Source organism: Poecilia formosa, unplaced genomic scaffold (assembly GCF_000485575.1).
Source record: "Poecilia formosa unplaced genomic scaffold, Poecilia_formosa-5.1.2 Scaffold106, whole genome shotgun sequence".
Taxonomy (NCBI): domain Eukaryota; kingdom Metazoa; phylum Chordata; class Actinopteri; order Cyprinodontiformes; family Poeciliidae; genus Poecilia; species Poecilia formosa.
In genome coordinates this window covers 283,683-296,568 of record NW_006800045.1, presented here as the reverse complement: position 1 = coordinate 296,568, position 12,886 = coordinate 283,683, and the positions used below count along the sequence as shown (strand labels likewise).

At 40.8% G+C, this 12,886-nt stretch overlaps 4 protein-coding genes across 5 annotated transcripts in view; all 4 read right to left on the bottom strand.

The window, feature by feature from the left end:
* Positions 1-218: 218 nt before the first annotated feature.
* Positions 219-1,953, bottom strand: LOC103143218 (musculoskeletal embryonic nuclear protein 1-like). The gene is made up of 3 exons (XM_007559669.2): positions 1,042-1,953; positions 830-956; positions 219-507 (listed from the first exon to the last, which is right to left on the bottom strand). Exons 1-3 carry the CDS (start codon positions 1,048-1,050, stop codon positions 410-412), a joined length of 234 nt encoding a protein of 77 aa, XP_007559731.1. The 5' UTR covers positions 1,051-1,953; the 3' UTR covers positions 219-409.
* Positions 1,954-2,799: 846 nt separating this feature from the next.
* rft1 (RFT1 homolog) lies at positions 2,800-7,084 on the bottom strand. The gene is made up of 10 exons (XM_007559668.2): positions 6,875-7,084; positions 6,712-6,797; positions 6,501-6,623; positions 5,078-5,369; positions 4,731-4,865; positions 4,385-4,645; positions 4,166-4,310; positions 3,977-4,082; positions 3,642-3,891; positions 2,800-3,293 (listed from the first exon to the last, which is right to left on the bottom strand). The coding sequence occupies exons 1-10, from the start codon at positions 6,935-6,937 to the stop codon at positions 3,129-3,131; spliced, it is 1,626 nt and encodes a 541-aa protein (XP_007559730.1). The 5' UTR covers positions 6,938-7,084; the 3' UTR covers positions 2,800-3,128.
* A 1,293-nt stretch (positions 7,085-8,377) lies between these two features.
* The window catches only part of prkcda (protein kinase C, delta a), a 29,844-nt gene continuing 25,335 nt past the window's right edge, over positions 8,378-12,886 (bottom strand). Inside the window, exons 18-19 of one of the 2 annotated variants that reach the window (XM_016675112.1) lie at positions 9,581-9,625; positions 8,378-9,440 (exon numbers count right to left, since the gene is read on the bottom strand). In XM_016675112.1, coding sequence (XP_016530598.1) covers positions 9,282-9,440; positions 9,581-9,625 — 204 coding nt within the window. In that variant the 3' untranslated portion in view covers positions 8,378-9,281. Of the gene's footprint in view, positions 9,441-9,580; positions 9,670-12,886 lie in introns of both variants that reach the window. The other variant, XM_007559666.2, reaches the window with a different exon arrangement.
* On the bottom strand, positions 10,798-12,559 carry LOC103143214 (musculoskeletal embryonic nuclear protein 1-like). The gene is made up of 3 exons (XM_007559661.2): positions 11,618-12,559; positions 11,406-11,532; positions 10,798-11,083 (listed from the first exon to the last, which is right to left on the bottom strand). The coding sequence occupies exons 1-3, from the start codon at positions 11,624-11,626 to the stop codon at positions 10,986-10,988; spliced, it is 234 nt and encodes a 77-aa protein (XP_007559723.1). The 5' UTR covers positions 11,627-12,559; the 3' UTR covers positions 10,798-10,985.

The following is a 12,886-nucleotide window of genomic DNA, read 5'->3' as shown; positions in this document are numbered from 1 at the left end:
ACTCGGTAAAATTTGTTTGAAACAATATAAATATGCTCTAAAATTTAATACATCAAACTCAGTGTGGTACAGCGCTTCCTTTTATTGGCGCCCCTGGTAAAGATGTGCAAAAAAATTACAATAAATCCATCCTCAGTTGCAGAAGACTAAGACTAAAAGCAGAACTGACTGTAAGAACCTTCCATAAACAGAAAAAGTGAAATAAAATAACATCAAAATGATATCAAACAGTTTATTGCTTTTAACCGAGTAAGAGGTTTATTGAACATCTCTCAGCTTGTTGTAGTTGCATGATATGAAGCAACAACAAAAAAAAAAGATGTTTTTGACAACAACAATAAGAAACCGGTTAAATTACATCAGTAACATGGAAGAGGCGTCGTTCATCCTTGCAGAGGAAGTTTTCCTTTCACTTCCTGGCCTGCCGAGCGGAGCGAGTGTTGAAAGCCGTCTCTCCTCCTGATCTCGCTCCGCTGAACACGGAGGGAGCCGCTTTACCCACTTTCTCTGCAAACAACCGGGATAAATCAGAAGATTCACTGAATAGCGGACAAGCTGTTGTTGAAACTGTTAACGTCTATTTTATTTACGCTCGTGTTTTAACTCCACAGGGAGGGACAGGAATGTCCCATCATTAAAGCGCCATGTTTCCTCTCTCTGTATATGGACTGGAAACTTCTGCATCAGACTTAAACTCCCCTTACAGTCATTATGTGACCCCCAGTTTGACCAAATGAAGAACAGATACACGGAGTCTGCTGTCAAAAGCAAAAATTTGTGTCAAGGAACTCTACCGTAAATGTCTCTAGGTACATATCAACGCCCTCACCGCACTCCTCCATCACTTCAAAGGTCTTGCTCTTCACCGCCCCGCCACCACCAAGTTTGGTCTTTGCTTCGGTCAGGTCCTCTTCTCTCACTACGGGTCGCTGCGTCTGTTCGTCTTCCTGTGCAGGCTGGAAGGCAGAAACGCTCGCTTTAACTCATCTCCATATCTACACCAGCTGACAACAGCTGGGAAAACTAAAAACCGGGTCTTACTTGAGACATGGCGGTGGTGCAGCAGTAGATGCCCAGCTGTAAATGTTCTTGTCTTCCTGTCAGCTGGCCGCCCACCGCGCACGCTTACATACACAGACAATCTGGCAATGATTTTCCCAGTGAACATCGAATCTGCTTTCAGTGCATAAGTGAGCAGGCTCCTCCTGTTGGCTGTCTCATTACAGAATGATGAGATCACAGCTGGAACTTGTGCTTCATCTAACAGATCCCAGAGATGCAGGGAGATGAGGTTTAGGCTCTTCTTTTGTACTTTACTGCAGCAAAAATGCTTTGTAACGATGTTAAACGGCGGTTTGGAAGGATAACCGCGTGTCTTAATACATCTTAAAACCTCAGCAGACTCTTTACTAGTGTTTACTTGTGCAGATATCAGAGGAAATCAGGCTGACAGCAGGATAAACCCACACTTCCCTTGTTATAGAAATGCTTTTCCCTCCCACTCCAGCTCATTTTCCACGCTGACATCACTGTTTAGATTCTGACTAATCTAAACACAACACAGGAGAAAGACCAACAAATCACTGGAAAGTTTTTCCCAGCAACATTGCGAGCTTGTTGAATTGATCCTGTAACATTTATTTGCTGTAATCCTCTTAAACTGAATCCCACACTGTAAAAAAAAAAATATAAAAACTCAAGAAAGTGACCACAGTTAGCTTATTTCATCCACTTGTTGCATGATGAAATGATTTCAGTGATGCTCCAGTTTCCTAATAAGTAAAATTTGGATCTAATGTAAAGTCGGAAAGCAGCGACCAGATTTACTAAATGGAGATTTTTTTTTTTCTTTTATGTCTTTGTGTGATTAGGCAGTAATCTAGTCAGTATCCGGAAACTGATTCAGAAAACATAAAGTCATTTAATTAACTGGTTAATAAAGAAGGTTAGTAAAATAAATATGGGTGAATATAGCGCCATTTAAGTTTTGTTTTTTGGGATGCTGATGGTTTTCTCTGTATTTTCCAAAGTCTCTCCACCTTCTTTGCATTTTTTACTTTCCGTTTCTGAAAAATAAAAATAAAAAATCTCAACAATGATCATTATCTGCATTTGCTGGCATTAATTATGTAAGTTACTCCTGATCCAGTGATTGACTTAGTTTTTGTGGCTCAGTGCTTGTTTTCAGTCGCCTCTTCATTGTTGCCAAAATCTCTGTGCACTCTCTGATTTCCTCTCTTAAACAAAACAAGAGTCCTTGTCCATCACTTCTGTGTTTTTCTCTCTAATGGAATAATCCATTAACAAAGATATTACTCCGGATGGCTTTGTGTAGTAGGTGCTTCATTCCCATAACTATAACTGGTGGTCCTGGTTTTTTTCTGGTCTCTTTCCCACAAAGTCACTGGTAAAGCAAATGCTGCCAATAATTTTACTTTCTCTTCCTTTCCATTGAAAACTTTATCTGTGGCCCGTCCTCTTCTAGTGCCGTTTCTGTCATGGAGACCGGATTAAATTGAGCCATTTTAGCACATTTTCAGTTCTTTTCACATTAGCTGACCCAATGATTCTGAATTTTAAATAATGAACTGAATTTGACTCTATGGTTTATAACTAGGATTAAAATGTTACTGGAGGGGGTGCTGTGGTGGCGCAGGGGCTAAAGCACAACCCATGTATTGAGGCCTTAGTCCTCATGTCGGCGGTTGCAGGTTTGATTCCCGGCCTGGTGACATTTGCTGCAATTCTTCCCTCTTTCTCTCTGTTACTCGCTCAAAAGAAATAAACCAAACTGAATTCAAATTGTTAGATTTTTGTTTTGTTCGTTTAACTTAACATTTCATACACTTTTAGCTGTGAAGTGCAAAAAAACAAGGTTGGTAACAAAAAAAACGTATTTTTCAAGTACATTCATGTTTTCCATTCACACTTAAGATCCTGAACCACAAATAACATTTGGCAAACATTCAACACGGGAATGTTAGAGTAAAAACATACAAGGTCCAATTTAAAAATATATTCCCCCCCTGTTTGACAGGCAGTAACTGTTATTTAGTTGATAATCTGCTTGTTAATGTAAAACATTTTCATTTCTCAGCAGCAGCAGCAGTCGTCTTTGGTGTGGTTGGTTAGGTGTGTTTCTTTCTGTAGCGAGGCAACAGCTGAGTCCTCACAAACTGCACCAGCTGAGTCTCGGTGAGGAGAACAGCCACCAGGACGAAGAGGAGACAGACTCCTCCGACGCCGATATGGGCCATCCTGAACAGCCAGCCGCCGTCGCAGCAGAAAACAGCCTGACGGCCGAGAATTAACAAGCTGAATTTACAGAAATTAAAGCATTTCGTCGTCTTCATAAAATATTTATTCACCTCGAGTTTTATCGCACTGTCACATTTCAACCCCAAACTTCAACAGAGACCGTGGTGTTAATTTTTTTTTTTCATCTTTATGTGGAATACCTATTTCAAATCTTTTTCCAGTCATCACGTGAAATATGTTTGTTTCCATCGGATAAAATCCCAGTGAAACACATTAAAGTTTGTGGTTGTGATGTGAAAAAAAAAGATACTGAACGCACTCTAAATGTACAGAAATGTCTCTGAATATAAATGCATTATAAGATAAAACCTTTTCTTCAGTACCTCAGAGCCTGCAGTTACACCTGCGCTGATGATGAGCACCACCAGCAGGAGCGGGGAAGGCAAAAGGCCTCGCAGCGGTTTCCACTGACTGGACTGGAAGTAGCGGTGAATGTAGAGCAGGCTGTGGGAAATACGCAGGGCCATGTTCAGGCAGTTTGCCAGGATGAAGCCGATGCCACCGGCCCACCATGTCAGCATGTAGGACAGGAGGAGGAAGGACATGGACAGAGCCAGCATGACCAGGTTGTACCTGAGGACCGAACCCAAGCCGCGTTAGATTAAGAGATCTGAGGTCACGTGAGGACTATCGGCGTCTGTTTTGTCTCTGTTCTTACTTGTCGACTTCCTGTTGGCTCATGGCAGCAAACACGAAGCACTCCGTCACTCCATTCACAGCCAGCAGGAGAACGTAGCAGCTGTAGCACCGCAGCAAACCGGGTCCTTTAAGGAAGTCAGGAGCTTGTTAGTAAGATCAGAAAATAATCATTTATTCAGTTTTTAAGTGTTGTTTGTGGTACACGTACCTGATCCGCTGCTTAACATAGCGCCGCCATACAGATCCAGAGCCAGGTAAGAGTACGCATATCCAAACACTGCGATAATTAGTCCAATTACCAGCACCAGCTTCAGCAAACACTCCAGGACTTCTGCTGCAATCGCCACATCTTCCTGCGTGGAAAACCACAACGTTAAGAGACAAGAGCAAAGATTACCATCTCGAGGTTGCTTTTGTTCGTTCACACCTTTTTCTGGCTCTCCACGTCGCGTCCCCTCTCTAGCACTTTGGCAAAGAAGATGTAGAAGCTCTCCTCGATGGGCAGGAAGATGAAGCGTGCCACCATGGAGCCCAGGTTGTTGACGATGTCGTAGATGCCCTGGTCTCCGAAGCTGAGGACGTTCATGAAGGTCATGACGTAGCGCTCGCCCTCTGTCAGGATCTGCTTCAGGAACGACTGCTTAAAGAAGCTCCAAGTGAGCCGGGCCACGGTCCAGTCTACCAGCGGCTGCAAATACAGCAGACAGTCAGGATGGTACGGCAGGATTTTATTTAAACACTATGCAGTCGTGAAGCTGTTCTGGGTCAACAACCTCTCCATCAGCTCTGCTTGGCAGCAGATCTCTGATATGCTGCAGAGGGAAGGTCTTCTTTGCTGCTTCTTTGGAACCCAAGAAACGAATGAAGTAGACGACGTAGCACAACACCAGAAATCCAGTGTACACCAACTTAAAAAAAAAAGAAAAACACAATCCGTTGTAATCACTTCCATGTCTTTAAGTGAAACTTTAAGCTATAGATATTTTATTTTACAAATAAAAGTCTAAAAAGCGCGGAGAACATTTGTGTTCCCAACATGGACTACGAGCCAGCAAGTCTACATTGAAGATTGTGATTTGTGGGTATTGTATTTGTGGAGAAGTTCAGCTTTGTGTCTCACCTGGCCAGCAGAGAAGATGTAAAGACCCCAATCGGGGGCAAACACCACCAGCACCACAGTGACGCTGCACTTGGCGATCATAGCCAGGCTCTCAGCGATCACTTTGACTTGGACGAACATGTGCGCTTGAGCCAAGACCCAGAGGGGCTCGGCCAGGAGCTCCTGCACTCCCGACAGGGAAAACAGCACCACAGCAGGGCCGTAGTGAGGCACCTTCTGGGGATCTGGCACCTCCAGGAGCCACAGCCACACACATCCGAGAAGGGTGGCCCATAACACCCCGAGAGGCACTCTGAGAAATGACAAACACTAATCTGCTTGCGAATGGATGGATGGATTGTGTTGAACATATGAGGAATTGAAAATGTACAAGTAGATTTCTATTTAGCACAAAATTATGTGGAAACTTCACACTGGAGTTCAAGCAATGTGGATTCTGTTCCTTTTCTCTCATCCTCCTCATGTTGCACCTTAATTTTCAAATTAAATAACTAATGTACTGTTAAATAATAAAAAAAAAACACTTTAGACCATGGGCATGTAACCTCTACAGTTCATAGAGCCATTTGTACCCTTAATGCAGCTAAGAAAGAAAAACTTTAGAGCCACACATGTTAAATGACAACGTCCTGTTTTTGATGAATGTCTTCTACAGAAGGTTTGTAGTTATTTTTAAAGAGAGAACATTTTACTTTTCTTCTTAGGTTTTAAAATAAAATAAAATCCAAAACAGGACGTTACAAAAAGAAAATGAATACATTGTTTTCTATAGAATATGATTTGTGGAAAATCATAGATTTAAATAAACATAGTTTCAAAACTAATGATAACAAAAATATACTTTAGAAAATACAAAACTGCATGTTGTTATTTGGAATTTGGTGCTTAGAAACATTAGTTTTGTGTGTGTGTGGGTGTGTGTGTGTGTGTGTGGGTGTGTGTGTGTGTGTTTCTTGTTTGTTTTGTTTTGTTTTGTTTTCCAGATCTTATCCAGAGTTATAAAGAGCCATTGTGTGAGATCCAAAGAACCATTTGCGGCTCTGGAGCCACAGGTTGTGGACCCCCTGCTTTATACCTCAGCCCAGGCAAAAGACTCAATATTATCTCTGGTTTACACAAGGAAGGCAACTCATGTTGATGAGCTGCATCCACAGTTTAGACTGTGAATCCAGTCACAGTCCAAGCATTGTGAGTCAATCTCAAACTTTTCAGTAATCTTCACAATAGTCTCATTAATGCAGTTATTGCTGCTGGTTGCGAACCTCTTACCGCCACACTTTTTCCCTCTACTCAACTTTCTATTGCTATGGCTGGATACAGCACAAAGTGGTTACTGTCTGGTGTGTAAAAATGAACAAATCAGCATAAATCAGGTGTAATTGATCAACGACACTCGAACCTACTGAGATTAAATATGACTCACGTCAGCCATAGCAGGTTGATGACTTGTCTCCAGCTGCGGTTTGTCCCTGATTCTGCACTCAGACAGGCTCTCCTGAAAGCCTCTCTGGATAAAAACACTAGCGTAGAATACAGCAACGTAAGCCTGAATGTTGGAGACACGAAGGAGAAGCACAGGGTCACAACGGCAGGTGAACAGAGAAACTCTCACCCCCTCCAGCTGTTCTCCTTACCTGACGTTCACCACGCCGATCAGCTCTTTGGAGACAAACCGCAGCGTGAAGGCGTTAAGGAGGAAGGTGAGGACACGGAACATCACCTAGGAAACAGGAAGGGTTAAAACAAAACATGCATGTTTTGTGTCATACAACAGAATAGTGGAAAGTGTTTATTCACCTGTAGTAAAACGTTGTAGGACGCCAAAGTGGACGCATTTTTCAAGATGTCCTGCGTGCTCATTTTGGACCCTCTATAAAGTTCGGTTCGGACGTCAAAGAGGAACCGGCTGGTTTTTAAATCGGGAAAACATCATAGAGTCGCTACTTAGAACAGATCCTGCAAGTCGAGCAGTGGAACACAAGCACTTCCGTACACATTGTACGTAGTTACGTGGCGCGGTGACGTCAAAAGATTTGCGATTTCCATTGGTGGCGCTAGAGGGCGTTGCTCTCCCTTTTATGATTTAAAACAGTGCCTCTGTTAGAGGAAATGTGGCGTTTGTGCAGAGGTGGATAGAGTTGCCAAACTTTGCTCTCTAATAAGAGCGGGCCACTTCAACATATTTTTTTTACTCAAGTAAAAAGTAGTCAACCAAGAAATTACTCAAGTAAGAGTAAAAAAGCATTCCGAAAAAGGCTGCTTAGTGCCGAGAAACTTAGAACATAACTGGTTTGATATTTTGCAAGAAAGTTAGGTGCTAATTCTCGTTTTTTTTAAAGACTAAAGGCAGAAAAAAAATAAACATAAATGACACAGCTGCAAATAACCAAATTCAGGTAGAATAAACTTTTTTACATCAGTCTTTCTTAATATAAACTTTATAAAACCAAATTGTACAGAAATGTATGTTAGGATATTCAGGTTGATTACAGTATATAGTGTATATAAAAACATGCATGTTGGTCTCATCTGACCAGATCACCTTCTTCCACTTTTGTTGTTTTTTCCACCTGGTTTATGGCAACAAAACTGGATTTTCTATAGTTTTGTTTCAACCGTTGTTTTCTTCTTGGTACTCTGCAGCTCCTCCATGGTTACCAGAGTCTCCCTGAACACTGATTGGTGCTCCATTTAGGCGACTGGTCATTCTTTGGTTGGTTCATATTTTTATCGTTCTCTTTCCATTTCCAGATGACAGACTGTGCGGAGCTCTGTGATATTGGGTTATTACTAAATCATGTTTTAAACTTCTCCACTACTTTCTCCCTCTTCCTGTTTCTTGGACTGATGTTGCTTTTTCACTAATGTTCTCCAAGAAATCTCAGAGTCCTTCACAGAACAGCTAGATTTAGACTGAGAATAAATTACACACACGTGGACTGTATTTACCAACTATTGAATAAATTAGATTTTATTTTGGGATATTAAATCAGAGTCGAACACAATTACATGGCACGACTTTCAGGGTTGTATTTGTAGAAATGAAATGATTATTTCTTGCTGTTGTGTTTTTTGTTTTTTTTGTTGTTTGTCATAAAATGCTAATAAAATACACTGAGGTTTGTGATTATAATATGATAAAATGTGGGAAAGTGAAGGAGCATTTAGGGAGCCATTTAATCGGCTCATCTTGAAATGAATGTTAAAAATATTTGTTCCCAAAAACTAAGTGCAATCATAGATTAAAAAACAAAATAAATGTGTTCAGACTATAAAGTAGAAGCATGTATAACAAACATAATCCAACCCATGTAATCTTTTTAATAACAATGCTTTGTACCATAGATTAGATGTACATAAACCTAAGAGCTTCATTATTACAAACAAAAAAAAAAAATAAGCAGTCTTGGCAGCTGATGTTTTGCTTTTTAAATCAGATGTATACATGGAGATAGTAAAAAAAAAATTACATCATTACCAAACCAATATACATGATACAGCAATATACATCTAATATATCTATATACAGCAATTCAGTGATGTCCTGCTCCCTAACTACATTCAGATAACAATTATTAAACTCTCTTTAGTCATAACTTTACCACCGTCTATAGGCAGGAGCGTTCCGTACAGCAACGGGCGGCTGACTGCGTTTAAATTTGATCTTTTCATCTTCAGTAATCAACACAACCGAGGCTGAATCTTAAGTCAAAAGCAAGACTCCAGAGGTTTCTGACACATAACGTTCCTTATTGATCTACAGTTTGAAAACAGACATGTTGTTCTGAGCCATACACATGCACTCACCTGATTTACACAATTACTCTACAACAGTACAGTTCACACGTGAAGCCGTTTCCTCCCTTCATTATTTACCGTCTCCAGTTACAGTCAGCTGCATGTGACGAAGGAAACAAAAAGGCTGCAGATGGTAGCATTGACGTTACACGGAGTCAAAGTATTTTCAGCCTCCCACCATGTTGCTATTACTCATACAGGCTTTCGCAGCCGTAACCAATAATAAGCATGCACACAAATACAATAACATCAATATATACAGTACAGGCATTATTTTCTATATGTACCAACAGAGAACAGTTTGCACCCGAAATGAAAGTTACATAAATACTGATTTGTTTGAGGAACACCTCATTTGTCTGAAAGCAGGGGAAACGTCCTCAGTCAGGTTGGTGCTAAAAACCAATCACTTCTCTAGAAGGTGCTCCATTTTGGGGTTTATGAACGAAAAGCCAGCAAATGCAGCCTGGTCCATGGAGTCTATGAAGTTCTTGTCGCTGTAAGAAAGCCGCGCTTTCTCATTGAGGAACTCCCGATCGAAGTTACTGCAGTCGTTTGGAGCTTTCTGGAAACGAGAAGAAAACAAATCTCAGAGAAACTAAAAGAGAGTGGCCATAATCAGATAATAGCGCAGGGTCTGTGGTTTGTAATGTCTTTCCTCTGGAAAAAAAACACAAAAAAAAACAAACAAAGCGTGAAACACACCACTTTGGGCTTGAAGGGAGGTTCAACTTCTCTCCTCGCCAGGGCCTGCCAGTTAATGCTCTTGAAGAAGGAGTGCGACTGAAGCGATCNACTTTAGTTAAGTCTGGAGTCTGGAAGTTTTGACATAAAAAAATGTGCATGAATCCTGTGATTTGTGCAGAATAATAATTGAAACCAAAAGGTTCAGTAGAGGTGGAGGAGTTTGTGTGGAGGTAAAATGAGTTGCTCACAGTGGCTCTGAATCATGTTGGCTTCCCCACTGCAAATACATTTGTTTTATCTGGTTCAAAAGATGAAAATGATAATTATTTGATAGCTAAAATTTAAATCTATTAAATGGCAAAAAAAAAAAAAGTAAAATAATTTTAACGACAACCATAGATGTTTGCATCGCCGCTCATATTTCCCGTTTCCTCTCAGGTACGCCGTGCAGCTGCTGACCCCAGCCAGCCTGCTGGGCCGCGTCCAGGGAAAAGAGACCGTGGAGAGGGAGCAGGTGGAGGAGATTAACGAATTGTTCTACGACGCCAAGTCGTCAGCCAAAATCCTCCAAGACCAGCAGCACAAGTTCATGAAATGAAAACCCACAGGAAGACGCTCCACTTCCTCCTCCCTCGTTCTGCCCTTTGTCTTTTGCGTTCCCAGCTGTGCATCGTCGCATTTCTGCCTCCCAGCCTTTTACTGTAGTAGTTATGTTCTGATGGATTTGCAGTTTTAATATTTTTGTTGAAATTTTTGAAATAAAAGAGAAAACTCACAATTACTGACTATTTCCATTTCTATCCGGTGCAATAGATGTTTACTACATAAACAGTCTTGTGTGTTTCATACAGTACTGCCTAAGTTGCGCTGGTATTTATTACATCAGTGTAAAATCGTTAGAAAATAAACGAGGAAGCAAAATTTCAATTTTTTTTAAAACATTAGTTTGATTTAGCAGTTGACACGGAAAATTTGTCCATCGAATACAAAAATCCTGCTCTGTTCATAAAGTGTCTGACTCGGTAAAATTTGTTTGAAACAATATAAATATGCTCTAAAATTTAATACATCAAACTCAGTGTGGTACAGCGCTTCCTTTTATTGGCGCCCCTGGTAAAGATGTGCAAAAAAATTACAATAAATCCATCCTCAGTTGCAGAAAACTAAGACTAAAAGCAGAACTGACTGTAAGAACCTTCCATAAACAGAAAAAGTGAAATAAAATAACATCAAAATGATATCAAACAGTTTATTGCTTTTAACCGAGTAAGAGGTTTATTGAACATCTCTCAGCTTGTTGTAGTTGCATGATATGAAGCAACAACAAAAAAAAAAGATGTTTTTGACAACAATAAGAAACCGGTTAAATTACATCAGTAACATGGAAGAGGCGTCGTTCATCCTTGCAGAGGAAGTTTTCCTTTCACTTCCTGGCCTGCCGAGCGGAGCGAGTGTTGAAAGCCGTCTCTCCTCCTGATCTCGCTCCGCTGAACACGGAGGGAGCCGCTTTACCCACTTTCTCTGCAAACAACCGGGATAAATCAGAAGATTCACTGAATAGCGGACAAGCTGTTGTTGAAACTGTTAACGTCTATTTTATTTACGCTCGTGTTTTAACTCCACAGGGAGGGACAGGAATGTCCCATCATTAAAGCGCCATGTTTCCTCTCTCTGTATATGGACTGGAAACTTCTGCATCAGACTTAAACTCCCCTTACAGTCATTATGTGACCCCCAGTTTGACCAAATGAAGAACAGATACACGGAGTCTGCTGTCAAAAGCAAAAATTTGTGTCAAGGAACTCTACCGTAAATGTCTCTAGGTACATATCAACGCCCTCACCACACTCCTCCATCACTTCAAAGGTCTTGCTCTTCACCGCCCCGCCACCACCAAGTTTGGTCTTTGCTTCGGTCAGGTCCTCTTCTCTCACTACGGGTCGCTGCGTCTGTTCGTCTTCCTGTGCAGGCTGGAAGGCAGAAACGCTCGCTTTAACTCATCTCCATATCTACACCAGCTGACAACAGCTGGGAAAACTAAAAACCGGGTCTTACTTGAGACATGGCGGTGGTGCAGCAGTAGATGCCCAGCTGTAAATGTTCTTGTCTTCCTGTCAGCTGGCCGCCCACCGCGCACGCTTACATACACAGACAATCTGGCAATGATTTTCCCAGTGAACATCGAATCTGCTTTCAGTGCATAAGTGAGCAGGCTCCTCCTGTTGGCTGTCTCATTACAGAATGATGAGATCACAGCTGGAACTTGTGCTTCATCTAACAGATCCCAGAGATGCAGGGAGATGAGGTTTAGGCTCTTCTTTTGTACTTTACTGCAGCAAAAATGCTTTGTAACGATGTTAAACGGCGGTTTGGAAGGATAACCGCGTGTCTTAATACATCTTAAAACCTCAGCAGACTCTTTACTAGTGTTTACTTGTGCAGATATCAGAGGAAATCAGGCTGACAGCAGGATAAACCCACACTTCCCTTGTTATAGAAATGCTTTTCCCTCCCACTCCAGCTCATTTTCCACGCTGACATCACTGTTTAGATTCTGACTAATCTAAACACAACACAGGAGAAAGACCAACAAATCACTGGAAAGTTTTTCCCAGCAACATTGCGAGCTTGTTGAATTGATCCTGTAACATTTATTTGCTGTAATCCTCTTAAACTGAATCCCACACTGTAAAAAAAAAAATATAAAAACTCAAGAAAGTGACCACAGTTAGCTTATTTCATCCACTTGTTGCATGATGAAATGATTTCAGTGATGCTCCAGTTTCCTAATAAGTAAAATTTGGATCTAATGTAAAGTCGGAAAGCAGCGACCAGATTTACTAAATGGAGATTTTTTTTTTTCTTTTATGTCTTTGTGTGATTAGGCAGTAATCTAGTCAGTATCCGGAAACTGATTCAGAAAACATAAAGTCATTTAATTAACTGGTTAATAAAGAAGGTTAGTAAAATAAATATGGGTGAATATAGCGCCATTTAAGTTTTGTTTTTTGGGATGCTGATGGTTTTCTCTGTATTTTCCAAAGTCTCTCCACCTTCTTTGCATTTTTTACTTTCCGTTTCTGAAAAATAAAAATAAAAAATCTCAACAATGATCATTATCTGCATTTGCTGGCATTAATTATGTAAGTTACTCCTGATCCAGTGATTGACTTAGTTTTTGTGGCTCAGTGCTTGTTTTCAGTCGCCTCTTCATTGTTGCCAAAATCTCTGTGCACTCTCTGATTTCCTCTCTTAAACAAAACAAGAGTCCTTGTCCATCACTTCTGTGTTTTTCTCTCTAATGGAATAATCCATTAACAAAGA